The 16,397-nt window shown below is 37.5% G+C and overlaps 1 protein-coding gene across 1 annotated transcript in view; it reads left to right on the top strand.

The window, feature by feature from the left end:
* Positions 1-16,281: 16,281 nt before the first annotated feature.
* Positions 16,282-16,397, top strand: part of RPS3A (ribosomal protein S3A) — a 3,987-nt gene continuing 3,871 nt past the window's right edge. The window contains exon 1 of the mRNA XM_085313163.1: positions 16,282-16,391. Coding sequence (XP_085169289.1) covers positions 16,330-16,391 — 62 coding nt within the window. The 5' untranslated portion in view covers positions 16,282-16,329. The remainder of the gene's footprint in view (positions 16,392-16,397) is intronic.

Genomic DNA, 16,397 nt, shown 5'->3' with positions numbered 1-16,397 from the left:
TCACTGTTTTAATGACCTTTCTYTACCTTTCCTCTTGAGTCAAACACTCTTAGTTTGTTAGCATTTTTCCACTCTCTCCCTTGTACTAAAGATGCCTGTGCTATTGTGAGAAATATTTAGAGAAATAAGAAATATTTACTTTGTTTTCTACTTTGGTAGTAGGCTTTATGTTTTATCAGTTTGGGCAAAATAGAGACGTAAGACATGAGCACAGAGAAAATACTACAAATCATGTTTCTTCACTAAGGCCCTRTTCACTGAAACCTGAATTTAAATGACGTATTCATCATAACTATATGCTTGAACAGTCTGCTGGCTGGAGGTGGCYTTGAGAATGTGCTTCAGCATCTTCTGTGCTTGACTGGAACTATTCTGTTAGCTTCTGGAAGCAGATGTTCCCAGTCGAGCTGCTGCTCTGTCCTCTCATTTCATTACACTGACTTGCATTGCACAATGTGATTTCTTAGGTACTGTTAAAACTGTCCAGCCAACCCTTGCTTTGCTGTTTGAAAGGCAAGAACAGAACATGGAAAGTCAAAAAGAAGGAAAACATAGAAATAGCTCCTTACTAGAGTTTTGAGAGGAATTACAAGCAGTTTTCTGCACAAAACTCTAGTATGATCTCAAAGGACTCTTTGAAATCCTCTACAAATCACATTTCAGAGGAGTTGGATAAAGATCTKTGAGATAAGTGCAGTTACAGGCCTGTGGTACATAATGAAAKGGGATGAGTGACAAAATTAAACTTYGTTAATGATCACTGTGGAAACAGYTCACTATTGTTATGAATTGTGATGCTGCAGTCATTCAGCTCTGTTGTATGGTTACAAGTACAAAGATTAGAGTTGCTCCTGTAATGAACACATAAGCTGTATAATCTCCATCTGGCTTTTAGTACTTCCCTGGATAGCCTCACTCTGAAGTAAAAACCATCAGAAGAGAACAGAAAAACCTGAGGATTTGAGGTTAGTCACAGAAACTAGTGACTACAAAAAAAAAAANAAAAGAAAAAAGGAAAAGGAGGATTTTCTCTGATAATTCATGTTATATTTGTTATTCTTCTTTTTAAACAAATTTTGTATATTTTTGGAACATTGTATTAATTTTGGCCTAGTTGAACTTTTATATATATTTCACTCTGTTACACATATTTTTTATCATTTTGTTTTCTTTTCAATATAGCTCCCTCTGAAGAAACATTTGTATAGGATTCAGAGGGAAGAGGTTCTGTTGGAGTGGAGAAAACTTAGTAATGCTGTGTGTAGGAAGATGAGCAGGAAAAGGAAGTGGCACTGGAAGGAAGGAGAGAGACTATCAAAATGGTGAGGTGAAGGAAAAAACAGGTGAGAGAACAGCAAAAAGTAAGAGGAATGTGGACTAAGAGACTGTTTTAATAGAGGGATCAATGGCAAAGAGAAAGTGCACAGCAAGACAATCCATACAGAGCAATAAAGAATCGTGAGAATCAGTTTTAGGAATGGGAATGAAAACAAAAGTTTAGGAGACTGCAGCACTTACCAGGCTCTTCCAAAATGCAGTGTCTTTCATTTGAGTATTATAATAGTCATGTGCTTGCATCTACTGAGGAACACTCTTTTACACATTTATTTACTTAAGAAATCACAATAAACTGAAGTGATTGAGGATTTTCTGAATAGATTAGCTGTGGTATTTTATTTATCAAGACACTCAGATCATTAAAACATGTATTGAAAGATGAGAGCTGGCTGCTTTGCAAGGCAGATAAGCACTGAATACAGTTGTTGATTGTTAAGCATCAGATACTGTGGAAGTCACTGTCCTTCCTGAAGATGAAAACTTTTTGCATAATCCTTTCTGTATTAGCCCCACATATCCCCACTACATTTCAGAAACAATTTATCAGATGACTCCAGTTAGGACTAACTGAAAACGAACAAAAAAAAACCCCGTAACCTTCTTCCCCACTCAAAATGCTGTGAGTGTCTAGCTAACTCTGGGGAAAATGGGAGCTCTGGAGAAAATCTGGAATATATTAACTGAAAATCCTCTAAGAAGATGAGATGCTTAATGCCTGGAGCTAGCCACAGGTGGTCCTGAAGTCAAAAGCTAGGAACATACCAAAAAGACAGCTCTTTCTCTTGTGAAGAAGAAAGTCTAGACTAWGATTAGGTGCAGGGTACCACAAGAACAGCCATTTACTCCACAGGCCAAGAACAAACATGTACTAACAAAGATTTCCGCATATTTGGCAGCAAGGCAGGGCTGAATAATGGTATTTGAGGTTGGCTGTGGCATTACTTCATAGTAAAATTTTGCCTGAACTTAAGAAATGATTTGAGCAAAGGTAATTCTATACAATCTCCATGGCATTATGGCCATCTTGCCTTGGTAACACTTGACCAGATGGTAACATGTTGATAAGTAGTTCTATTGACGTTATAGCAATTAGTCTGTTGGAAATGCYAATACTGAACACAAAGGCACTCCTGGTAATTATCTAGATGAATACTAAGGGTGATGTTTGTTTTCTTTATGTTAATAAGGGGTGAATTGTGGGACAAATTGATGAAGTTGCACAGTGACTTAAATATGATGTCAGATTATCACCTCAAGCTGTTGATTATAATGTTATTAGCAAAAGCCAGAATAATAAATTTCTGCAGCTCTTCYATCCACTCACTCACCTATTTAAGAGATAAGCTGATCCATTTCTGTTAAAGAGGATCAGCAACCATTCTGGAAACTATTGATTTAAATATGTACAAGTAAATGAAATTAAATTTGTGATATGCTATTGTACTTTATTCAAAAATCAGCACCATGCTAGCACCTGGAAAGCTTGCAAAAATTTTGAGCCAGACTCTAATACACTGCAGCCACATTGTCTCAATCTACTATCRCAATATATCTTCCATTATTGTTAGCTAATGCAGAGTTTCCCTTTCTGTGGAGTAAGAATATTATTCTGATCTCTAAACAGCTAGAAAGGAGCAGTTTGAGAATGACACTATRCAGCCCGCGTATGTATTCTCAGCCTTACCAGAAGGCTACATGCCAGTCGTGCAGATTAAAGCTTCTCCTCAGCACCTGTGATTCCTGCAGATGTTCTGTGTGCTACCAGGAAGTTGCAGGTATCTCTCTGGTGAACTAAAGTAAAACCAGTTACCTGGACATGCAAAAGTGCAAGGACAAAATCAAGAGCCTAACAATTAGATTTCACAAATCCTTAGTGGTGTTCTGGAAAAGCCTGGGTGAACTTACTGTCCTAATAATCAACTAGGATACTTGTTATACCTTATAATTTCAATCTGGAATATAACTTTTGCAGATAGCAAAAGAGTGAGTCACTAGCAGAAAAAAATATGGTAATGTTTCTTAGCAGTCTACACCTCATCCAGTCAACAGCCAGAACATTACTAGGTGTCTTGCGTATTTCTTACATGTACCTGCAATTCAAGTAGTTAAGTCTGAAATTTTGAGATAYGTATGTAAAGATATTTGCATTGCAGTGGTACTACAACACCAGTAAATGCAGAAAGACTCCAGACGTTCAGAGTCTTTTCAAAACTGTTAGTCTAGTGCTTCTCATAAATGCTAAATTCACGCACTTCAAGCAAAAATATTCCTGTGAGACTTGGGTTACCAAATTCATGTCAGGAGGCTAGAGAGATACTCAGTAGGATTGTTAATCAGAGATATGCATCAGATGAAGCTGCCGTATGCTTCAGGTCATTGGCAGGTGCCAAGGTAGATGATAGCAAGATCAAAAGAGAAAGGAGACAAAAAAAAAAGTAAGGGATTAGTGTAGAACATCTTATTTTCTTTATTTCTGGTCCATTTAGGAATGAYGATTTTTCAAGTGGGAGAAGCAGCTTAGTGGGTACTCAAAATATTTACATCAGAGCTTCACAAACTGTAACACATGCCAGCATTGGCATATAGGCCATTGCCAAGTGGCATGCCATCCAGCAAAGAGGCAAGAGCTGCTACTGCCATGGTGGCTTCCAAGAGTTACTTCAGCTATTACACTTTCTCCTCAGGTTGGCCAGGTCCCCTGGAGCACACTACCAGATGTCTTTTTGTAGGTACTTACTGAGCCCTCCTCCTTCAGTTTGCACTGTGTATGTGAGCCACTTCTTACCTCATATATCTGAGGCAAGATCTAGGCTAGTTCAAATTCTATACTTAGATAAGTCTGAGGTTAAATCATTAAACTCAAGTTTTTTTTTTTTTTAAGTATAGTTAATGTTGCACTACAATAATAATTTTTATTATTTTTAATTAAGACTCTTGCCTTTTTTCACTTTTAATTTTGTAATTACTCTGTCAAATTCACCACTAATGGGTTCCCCTTATGATAAAAAGCTAGCTTTCTTCTTCATGTTTTAATTTCTTTGTTATGTTCTTATGAGCTTGCAAATCTGTAAGCACTTTGTGCCATTTGCGACCCAATGTAGGGAGGTCATGATGTTTATAAGGAGCTGGAACTCCAAAAAATTTATTTTGTATTTTAGTTTTGATTATTGCCACTTAAGTATAATTGCAACATCCAGCCAATTAAAGGTTCAATTTCATTGGAGATTACTTTTTTTCTCAGTAAACCTTACTAATCAAAAATGTATGAGCAATTCTTTCATAAGTAAGAGAACAGTAAAATACTTGMATAAGTAGAATAAAATAAAAAATGGAGAGTGAACAACTTTCTGTTCTAACGTGGCCATCTGTCATTTATAAAGACATCACCCCATTAACCTGTCTAATCAACTCCATTCTTTTTTCAAAGTTGGTTAAGTAAGTTTATGAGGAGACATAGATGTTCACTTGATTAAATCTGTTGTAAAACAGCCTCCCTGGTGTTCTGCTTTCTGTGCATTTACACATAGAAAGGTAATTACAAGTACACATTACTACTGTAAATTCCATGCTTGTCATATTACAGTACATGACATTTTCATTTCCTCCTGGTGAAAATGAAATCTGATATTTTCTGTTCAAGCAATAATGACCAATTAGAATTTGTTATTATTAATGTTTTTCCTAAAATGCTCCAAGTCATAAGGTGGTTTCCTCCTAAGAAGCTGAATTTATGATGTGAAAAAAAGGTTTTGACATGTTGCTAGTCCACTTTCAACCTTTGCCTCTCAAGTCTGGTTATTCCTTCAAGAAGCTAGAAGATCTCCACGGAAAGCCCACTGTGTAGGCAAAAACATTACTGAGTTCAAGTTTAAAGTGGAGAGCTGTAATAACATTGATTCTCCTCATCAGAAATTTCTGAAGCCTACCTCGATCTTTCCTCCTTGACATTTTGCTTTTACCTCAGCGACCAGAGCTTAGTTCTGTTGCAAGTGGATGTAGCTCTGCAAAAGACAGTCAGTTAGGTGACATCAGTTTCTGATATGATTTGRGCAGAAATTTTCCATGCCTTCAGATTCTTAAAGTAATTGGAAAACTTTTTGAAACTCACTCTTTGAAGAACTGCCAAAGGAGTGAATACAAATGACTGTGCTATATCTGGGAACCACAATAGGAAGGCTTTTATAATTTGTAATCACAGTTTTATGTAAGTAGATGAAATCCAAAATGTTTTAAAAGCTTTGTCAGTCACTTAGGTGAGCTTCAAATAAGTGATATTTGATAAAATTAACAATTGCCAATTTCAGCATTTGGATATTTTGTTTCAATAGAGATGTACTGCCTGATTTTCCTTCTATTTAAAGTATTTTATATGTGTCCTGAGATGTGGAGATTAAAGCATACAGAGAATTTTTTCTAGTGACTCTTTAACAGTGACTGAAAGCACTGTTATTTTTAGAGGAGTATTGACTATTGGTTTTGAGACCTTCACATTTTATGTCAAATCTCTTCCCAGTAAAACCTCTCCCCTCCACAAATACCTGGAGAGAAAGGCAACACACAAGCCAACAATGAAGAGAAGATGAAAGAAAATTCCATATCATATGTGGAAGAAGAGAAGATGAAAAAAGAGCAAATAGCTTGGAGCATGTCACAACACATCAAATCATGATGGAAGGGCAGAAGACAACTTTAGGAGTGTTCCATTTGGAAGATGGTAAAAGACCTGTTCTACTCCCACTGAAATCTGATGAAAAAAAGTTTGCAAAGAATCCATTGGGGATTATTGCAATTCAATGAGTGACCAGCACATCTCCTGGCTAATCTCAAGGTATGGGAAATTCAAAGGCAGCTTAAACATATTCCAAAACCAAATACACATTTTGTTCCTGGATCTTTCTTGTACATTCCCTCCTCTTTCCCAGTTTTAAGTACTTGTGGCATGGTCATAGATAGAAAATGGCAAATATTTCATMATCTTTTTCTTTTCCTGTAGAAACCCGAAACTTTGAAAAATAAGGAGTAAGCTTATGCCACCCTTACTGTCTGAAAGCAACTGGATGTAATATCATGTGGCAGTTCAAGATTCTGGTGAGTATAAAGTCACAGAGAAACCTAGCATAAATGCAAACCCCATGCTGGTAATTTTAAAAAAGGCATAGTTCTGCAGTTTGAGAACTACTTTACTGGCTCTTGCTTGAAATAAATACTTTTTCTCAGGAGTGAAGGTAGCTGGTAGTAGTAAAGAGTAGACAAAGCAGTAGTAGCCTGAAAACTCTGGACATCAGCTTGTTCAGGGAGCTAGCAGACACAATCTCTTGGAGAGAGCTCTGAAGAGCAAAGAGGCCACAGAGAGCTGGTCAGTCTTCATGGACAACCTCCTCAAAGCACAGTCCTGAACTGCAGGAAAATGGGCAGTCATAGCAGGAAGACAGGTTGGCTGAATGGGAAACTACAGAGTGCAAATGCAAGAAGAAAGTGTATGGGTGTAGAGGTAGGGGTAAGCTCACCAGTAGGACTAGAAGTATTGTGGACATGCAGGGATAGAGTTGTGTCATTAGGCACTGGAACAAGCTGCCCAGAAATGTTGTGGAATCCCAATCCTAAAAAACTTGACTGTAGAAGACTCTGAGTAACCTGATCTAACTTTGAAATTAGACCTGCTTTGAGGAGGGARTTGAGCCAGATGACTTCCAGAGGTCATTTCCAACCTAAATTACTCTGTGACTCTGAATTCTCTATAGAATCACAGAGTCATATGGTTGAACCTAGACTGGTTGGTTGTTCAGGGCCTTGTCGTTTGAGTCTTGACTACAGGTGCTCTACTCCCAATTTTAACTTACATTTTTAAAACAACCCAATTTAAATATGGTCCTTACTGCTTCATTTCTTGCAGTCTTTCTTTTCAAGTTGTCATGTGAAATCTATGCACCATCATGTGTTTTTCTTTTTTCTTAGAGGGGATGTCAGTTTTCGTAGCGGAATCTGCCTCTTCATGAGGATTTTAAAGATGTGATCAATTAACAGAAACTTATTAAATGTAAGTTCAAATTGTTTTTCTAACAAAATACAGACCAGAGACTACATTTTAGTTGTTTCTTTTTATGTTTATGGGCAGTTTATGTGTATAGGCAGTTTATAAAAGTATAATGTAGTATTTTGAAATAAGTACTTCATGATATTGCTAGAAATTGTCTAATTTTGACCGCTAAGAGTTATAAAAAAAGAAATTTATGAATATTTTCTGATATCCAGYCATAGTAAGGGAAAAAAACTTTTGTGTTAGTATAATGGAAAATACATGATATGAGAGTATCAGACCCTTCCTACAGCATTCATTGCTCTCTTATTCAACAAGTTGTTATAAATGGGTCTAAGAATATTTACGGTAGGGAAATGGACCATATGACTTTGTGATGGCACTTCCTGTACAGTATTTCTGTAATTTCTTTGTCAGGATAAAATTATTACACACCTGAGCTCAGAGTTGAGAAATCTTTCTGCATAAGCCCATGCTTATTAAAATTCACTAAGGAATCTTTATTTAGAACATCCCATTTAGCTGAAAGAGASCTAGAAAAGAAGGGTTAGACACAGTAGTAAAGTTTACATTTTCCCAGAGAGCAGCTAGACAGATTTTRATGACAATGTCATAAGCTTTATTTTTCTGAATATACTTCCAGTAGGATGGAAATTTATTAAAAAAWAWATAWATATTTTATTTATCCATTGCAGAAGCATCTCTCTTTTTTCAGCCTAAGATACGTCTTATAAAGATACCAAATTAAAATGGATTTTATTTAGATGTTATTAAAATGTTATTATTTAGTTGCCTATTGCCTCACTGTCTGAATTTGTAACTAATGAGGATGGAAGTCTTGCTCAAGGAAATGAGCAAATACTAAATAAAGGATTTGGGACTCAGCTATAGGAAATAGCCGTAAGTATCCACATGTTTTTAGAGGCCTGACTCCCAGCGTTACAAGACCATGAGTATTGTTGGGGCCTGGATATAGTATTATTCCAGTGATAAGTCTTTTTTTCTACTTTTGGAAAAGGAATTTTCCACTAAGATTATGATTGCCAGATTTCCTGCACCATTTTCTACCCTCAAACATCTTAGAGGCTCCCATCATCTTAACACAAAGTATAAAAGGAATGATGTGGCCCTGGGACCACCTATGTRGTTGTTACTCTGACACATCAGACCACTGGTAGGCTAAAGATCACCCTTTAGAAACCCTTGTGTGAGTGAATAGCMTTGCTCCTCGCTTATTAAATTCATTTAACTAGCTACATTGTTAACTTATACTGTGAGCCATGCATTCTTTGACATGAAACGTGTTACTCTTTAAATAATAGTGTAMATTGGAATATTTATTCCTTCAAGGAAAAAACAGGATCGCAGAAGTATCTTTAACTGTGGCATATGATTTTTTCTTTTTTTAATGTATCTGCTGAGCACAACTGATGATTAGATAAATAGATATGCAGTCACACACCTTTTAGACAAAAGCTTTTAAAGTCACATTTTATTTTCTTAATTTGAAAGGGGTGAAGGATAAAATGCGTGAGAAAAGTCAGATTTTTCTGCCAAATGCTACATAGTGGAAACCTTCTTGTATAATGAACTGTTAACTAAGTCATGCTTTTGCAGAATGATTTAAAGTGTGATCCTACCACAAGAGATTGTAAGGAAGGCAGGGCTCTGTCGTGTCTCAGTAATTTTAGTATAAAATATGCTGAGTATGCAATGAAAAAAAAGTGGGAATGTTTGGTTTGGGGATTTCTTCCCCTCCTAATTTCCAGTCCTCCGAAGTCCTCCTCTGAGTTTTTTGCATCGCATGCACCATTACCTGGAATAAATTACCATTATACTAAATTGCATGATTAACTATAGCTGAGTTGGCAGTAGGGGAGAGAGACTTTAACTTGCAGCATAAGCAAATTTGGTAGGAAATAACTGATAAAGAAAATAATCATCTCACTAGAACACTGTTAACAAAATGATCTTTTAGAGAAGAATCAGAGATTTATGGTAAGAATAATGATGAGATAGAGCAGCCTTGTCTAAACAAAAATGTGATATCCTGGTTCCAAGAAAACTAACTGCAATCAAGAAACRACCAGTTTTATGGAAAAATATCAGACTGTTCTATAAAAACAGTGTTTGAAATTTCAAAACATTGAGAACAGAGGTAAAACCAAAATCTTGAGAACAAATTGTTTGCTTAGCAAAAAATGAAAGGAGAATAGGATTTTTAAATGCAAGTACTTTACATAGAAATCTTCTAAGACAGGTAATTCTGTATAGTAGTAGACTTTGAAGTAGAATTTAAAAGACCAGAAGATTATAGAGCCCAGGGACTATCTGGCCTCACCCTATTTATTTTGCATAAGTAAAAATTAAGAGACAGGATGTAACCATTCTGTATGGAGATCTATCTAAAACATATGATTTTAAATTTTATTTAAAAGCAATCAAAATTAAAAATTAAAATACATACATGCACAGAGACTGTTTTGCAATTAAATCAATACAACTGTGCAGCCACATGCAAAAAATGTCAGCTATAGCAACAAAGCAAGTAGGCAAAAATAATATTTAAAATAAATTTCTGAAATATTGAGACAAATGCTACCGTGTGGAATTCCACCTTCAGAATCAGTTATGCAACTTCATTATAAAAACAGCCATCAGAAATCCTTTTGTGATCTAAATTGCAAAGCTCCTTTCCTTATAAAACTGGCATAACACTTGCCTGTATCTGTCTTAAGAATTTACATGGTATCTTGGCACCTTTCAAAAACCGATGAAAACCAGGGCTCAGTGTGTGACTGCACAGTGCTACCAGCTCTTCTTATACAACTTGGGATCACCACCAATTGGCATAGAGAGAGAATGAGGAACTATAGCCTCACTGCCCCTTTTCTAGCTCCATTAAACTTGACCTTAAATCCTCTTATCATCTACGTAGGGTAGGGGAGCGTATTATCTTTTTCTTACTATTTTTAGTTAAGAATCTAAATCAGATGGATGCTTAAATGCCTTGAAGGATTTAGGCTTAAGTGACTTTGGTCAATATCACATAGAAATCTTGAGTAAGATCTCTGAACCTACCATTGGACCATCTTTCTTCCCAGTAAAGCACATCTCCCCTTTCTGTATACCCCACTCCCTCATAACTACATCTACTTTAGCTCACACAGACCCTATCCCATGTCTATGATGCTAGTTCTGTTCAGTGCCCAGAAAAATCAGTAAGTCYTTGGGTGAATGCACCTGCAAGCTACCCATTTGGAGCCTTAGACTTCATCTTTAGCAGTTGATCACATGTGCCAGCATTTCAAATATTTGGTAGGTAAAATTGTATTATACTGTGATCTGATCCTCAGCAGATCAGTCCCTGAGGTACAGAAGTCCTTGCTCCAAGTGACTTTCCTCCCAGGACTCACTGGGCCATCACCCTTTAATACAAAATGAAATGAGTCTAGCCACCTTAGACATATATGTAGCGCATTTGTTCAAATCATTGTGCATGTGTGTCCTGTGCCCAGTCCACAGGACTTCAGATAAATTTGATTAGACAGATTATCTATCACAGCAAAGAAGGCCTTGTGCAACCATAGGTCTCTCAGATACTAGCTCTACCTGTGCAGCTCATCWTCCGAATCTCCCCAGTCCATCCTCCAAAATAGCAGCAGAAGGAAAAAAAATGGTGATTTTCTAGGAGGAAGGAAGATATGGCTCATGGGAATCTCCCTTCCTTGCCCATTCACCGCTGCTGCAGTAGAGAGAGAGACACAGCAAAAGGCCATTTTTACAGCAATGGTGCAAAAGGAGCTGGAAATGCAGTGCGCTACCCCCTTACTAATAATACTGCGAAGTGATCCCTGCCTGCAGTAGGTTTTTTTAATCAGTAATTTGTGCATTATGCCATAATGCTCTGCCACTGTGGGATTCAAAATATTTCCAGTATTTTTAATTAGTCAGGAGCCAGGAAGGAAGGAAGCTGTATGCATACAAGGAAATATAAAAACACAGAGGTTCTGACATGACCTCCAAGATTAAAAGGAACTAAGAAAATACTGTCAAATTGTATATAAGGCTGTCTGTATCTAGATGTAGACTCTGGTATAAATACTTATAGCAGACTAAACAATGAAAAATCAAAGCAAAATCAAAGACAGAACATTAAATAGGCTATCGCAGTACTATGAAAAAAACCTGCAAAACGAGCAGGAATAAGCACTACTTGGCAAAGCATTCTGACCTCAATTCATTCTGCCTAGCTTACAGCTGAATTGATGACTAATGTTACTCCAGCTAACCAGATGAATTTAGGTTTGATTAATTTATTCCTTAATTGCTGCCAGTTGTAGGTATAAGTAAAGAGTTATATAGCACAGTCTAAGTACATTTCTTAAATTAGAGGCTTTCATGTATAGTTTTAATTTAAGTCAGTTTGCTCTAGATGCAGGATATCCACYGTGCTGTGCAGAGATACAAGATGTTTGGGTTGTGTTTTGTTTTTTTTCCCCTCTTCTGTGCTAGTTATTTCTGTAGACTCACCTTGTCAATAATATCTGCTAATCCAGAAATGCAAAAGCAGTAGTATACAACTCTCTAAGGAAGAGAGGGGGGGATTAAAAATGAACAGCTTGCATTTTTCACATTGATCTTAAGGTATGTGAAAATTGTGAATAGTGTATATGTAAATACCCTGTAGTATGCAACTAAAATAAGAAGGCAGATTGACTTGTTACATCTTGTAAGAATAATCTTTCTGGTTTAGATACTAAGTAAAGTGATGATAATTCCTTTATGAAGTATAAGCACATAAATAAATAATATGAGAATGCTTATTTTGTTATACAGTATATTCATAAATACTAGATCTAAAAAAAAAAAATCTCAATTACAGAAAACAACAAAGCTAGCTAAATCTCTTGTGTTCCCCTCTTAGAGGGTGTGTGGAGGAAATGATCTTGTTTGGATTCTTAAAATTTTTGACTGGAAGTTAAATGTATTTATATAAATTGACTGCATAGATTAGAAAGGAAACCCCAACACTACAGTCAGATTTTTGGAGGAAAATTTTTTGTTTTTAATCTAGTTGGTTAAAAGTTATATGTTAAACAAAACAAAGTTTCTATTGATTACTTGGTAATAGTTTGATTACTAAATAATCAACTAAAAACTAAAAAAAAAAAAAAAAAAAAAAAAAACTTGTGCCATTCCAATTAAGAGCCTTTTTGATATGAACTGCTGTTTTTTGCTGGCTATTAGTCTTGTAGTACTTTAAGAAAAAATAGTTAGGAACATACTTTTAAAATCTTTGACAGCTGTAGCAAGAAGAAAGTGTTATAAAAAGGATGATTATTTAAATAAAATTCCACTTTGTTTAGATTGGAAACATGAAAGGACAAGAATGAACAAGGCTGTCATGCCATTAAAAAAAAAAAAGAAAAAAGTTATATCCTAAAGCGTATGCGTATAGCTCTCCTTGACTTTAAAGGTGCCCTTAATTTAATCTGTGCTGTGTGGTAAGGGCAGTGGTTTCTCTTCTAAACTGTAGAAAGTTCTCTCTTAGGGACTGCTTTGATTAGGGAAGTTGAGAATAGGCAAGTTTCTGATCCTTACATTGTTCCTCTCTTCTGTAAAAATTAGTAGAAAAGTGTGCTGCAGCATCCCTTCATGTAAAAGAAACTAATCACAAAGGTCAGTAATGTCTAGCAGCAGAGATGGAGTCTCAAAACTATTGAGCGGTTTCATGGGAAATGGAGAAAGCTAGAGGAGGAGACAGAGATCTGCTTTCCATACATTTCCAAAGATTTATAGGGAGCTGGATAAAAGGTCCTGGCTTCTGCATTAGGAAACTGCGTCTATTCCTAGATTGGGGTTGCAACCCCCTAGGAGGCAAATACACCTTTTTTCCAAAATTCTTTTTACACAAAGGCCTCCTGTTACAAATAGAGTTGCTAGACCATTGTAATTAAAATGAGAACTTCCTTCCAACATGTTGAGCTGGCAGCAGCTAGTTTTCTAAAGAAAATAACTTTATGACGCTGGCAATAAAATACCTTACAGTAAAAGACTGTAAGCAATCTTAAATCTTATTTACTAAGTGTTTGTTTAGAGGCAGTCTGTAGGATTGCCGTGTGTAATTCAGTCATGGTGAGATATATAAAACTATCAAACTCTCTCAGCAGAAAGCAGGCCAGTTTCTTCAGCTTATTTTTGCCTCCTCCTTCCCCCCCCCCCCCCCCCCAGCTCTTCCACTCCTATCTGAAGTGGTGATTTAGTTGCAATGTAATTTCAAGGATCTGAAAATGCCTGAGCACTGCATTGTATCCAAACCAGAAAACAAATCAACTGATTCCTGGCATTTCCTAGAAGTGGTTGATTTTGGGGGAGAAATTATTTTCTTACTCAGCTAACAAGACCAAACAAAGTCTTGGAGCCCTGCTCAACAGTAAGTACATTCATGGGATGATGCCTTGTGTTTGTGGCAGCCAGCTGCACCTACTAAAAATCAGGGCAAAATGCTGCTCCAAGCCCAGGACTCTGAAAGAAGACTATCTATCTGCAAAAGGAAGAAACAGACAAGAACAGCATCTAGTACCTTTTTTTTTTTTCTTGAAAGGCTAATAGTGTTTTAGGAGATAAATGTTTTGTCATCTTCTGAACTTAAAACTTAAGAGAAGTTGGCTCCAGTTACTTATGTTTCCATGCCCCAACTTCCTAAGTTTCCTTCCTTCCTAAGGATGATACAAGAGGAAATTTTGCAGGGCCTGGTTGACTGGGGTAAAGGGGAAGGCGGGAAGAGTTAAGAGCAGCCCTGTGTGTTGGCTATTTCAGTTGTGAAGGACAGTTGGAGGGGAAAGGCAAAAAGACAACATGTAACAAGCCTATTTGGAATACCTCTAGATCTATTTTGGTTATCTTGGTACAMCACCTTTGCTTATGCCTAGGTTTTTTTGGAAGATGTATGGAATTAGAGTATACAACAGTGTAGAAAAATGTGTGGCTTTTTCTTTGTATATCTTCTTGTGGGAATGGATGCCCAAGAACTAGAATGAAAGTAAGGAGAAAGGAAGAAAACGTGTTCTGCTAGCTGCAACAACAACCTATTTCCTGTGAGTGGGATTCTGAAAATGCTTCAATACTATATAAGAGCATTGAGAACAATTATCAAAGATGCTATCTTCTTAACTGTAGTGGTTATTGTGCAATATTTAATTAATACTATATTGTTTGGACTCCATTATCAGCTCAGTGTTTCACAGAGGGTTAAGCCATTATTTAATAGTAATTGGTTCCCATTAATATGTTAACTTTGAGAAGACGCAGCTTGTCTGCAATAAAGCTATATTTGGGAGGGGGCTGGGGGGAGARGGGTATCATCTCCAACTGGGAAGTCTCTTAACCACAAAGCTTGATTTAATTTACTACTGATATCTATATTTAGAAAGCTTTGCCCTTTTTAAGAACTAGAGCAAATCAACCTCATTCAATTATCACACTCAACAGGGAAGTGACTAAAAAAGGAAAAAAAAAAAAAGTGATCAGGTCCTTCAGCTTAGTTAGGGAATTGCAGGGGGCGTACTGCAGTTTGACAACTAAGAAGGAAATAGAGGAAGGTGAATTCTCTGTTCATTGCAAAGAAGGTAGGAAGGAACGGTGAAAAATGCCTCCTGGACACACAGTTCGTAGCAGATAGACAATCTGTTCTGACAACCTGCCTATTCAGACAAAGAAATTCTGTTGAGAGAGGAAAAACAAAACCCAATTTCCTGTGTGGCAAAGTTTGGAATCATAGAAAAAACTAGGATGTGAGAAAATTTGGAGGTCATTTAGTTTGAAGTTGGCCTTGTTTTGAGCAGGAGTCAAAGTTAGATCATTCTTAAATGCATGTTTCCTACTGAATAAACTATGTAAAGACAGAAAAAAAGCCTTTAACTACTAAAGACCTTTTTTGAAGTATTTGCTCAGCTTTCCAATTCTTCTTCTGAAATGCTGGATGGCAGCATCTGGCAGAAGCACCAGGCTGATTGCATCAGATTCATTCTGACTTTATTTGCAGCAGTCTAAGGTTCTTGCTGGGCACCTTTCCTCCTTGGATTTTATTTTTGGTGTTTCACCTCTGCAGATCACCTCCCTTTTTAGCTGGCCCCAAACTCAGGAGAGGAGTATCAAGACAATAAAATCTCTGAGATTGGTACCTGGAGGAGCCTTACAGCTTGGGAAGCCTTCAGCTACTGTGCAGGGAAAAGACAGAGGGCAGTTTTTGTCAGGTAAACAGGTCAGTTGGGTATATGACTGTGAAACTACYAGGAAACCCAAGAAGTTCTCCTCAGGAGATGCACAGTTTCAAAAGCAATAAGAGATATTTTATTTGTGCATTTTAAAATTAACTGTCTGCTGCAGGGAATCCTAATAAATAATGTACCAACAAAGCAGAATAATTGAGATGAGCTTCTTGCAGCTCTGCRGCCTGGAGGAGACTGCAGCTTCTCGTGGTGGGAGTCACTTTACCCTGCCGTTCAGAGGAAAAACACGAGGATTTCTTTTCTTCAAGCCCGATTACCTAAGAGGTAGGGAGCAGGAGGCCTGCTCTCGTCCGATTACGTTCTCAGTCTGATCGTGCGAGTTGCTCGTGGARTCCAGTCGCTTTAGGCATGCAGATAAAATTCCAGGCTGGCCTGAAAGAAACTGATGAAGTAATCAGAACTGTGCCTGCTGCTCTGGTTTCGATTGTAAAACGTAACAGATGGTGTTTGTGTGGCCGGCAACTGTCCGAGTGCGAGGTTTTTTATTACCTTGGACACGTTGTAACGCCTGAGTTCCCCCCCTCCGCCGCGCCCGCTCTCGCGAGAGGCGCGCCGCTCTCGCGAGATCATCGCCGCCGCCGGAGCTCTCGCGCGAGCCGCGCGCTCGTATAATCTCGCGCGAGCGGCGGCTTCCGCCCTTTCCGTCGGCGGGGCGGCACCATGGCGGTCGGCAAGAACAAGCGCCTCACCAAAGGCGGCAAGAAGGGCGCCAAGAAGAAAGTGTACGG

Source organism: Rhea americana, unplaced genomic scaffold (genome assembly GCF_003343005.1).
Source record: "Rhea americana isolate MKP2758 unplaced genomic scaffold, rheAme1 scaffold_38, whole genome shotgun sequence".
Taxonomy (NCBI): Eukaryota; Metazoa; Chordata; class Aves; order Rheiformes; family Rheidae; genus Rhea; species Rhea americana.
The sequence above is the reverse complement of the archived record's forward strand: the minus strand, read 5'-3'. Positions and strand labels throughout refer to the sequence as shown.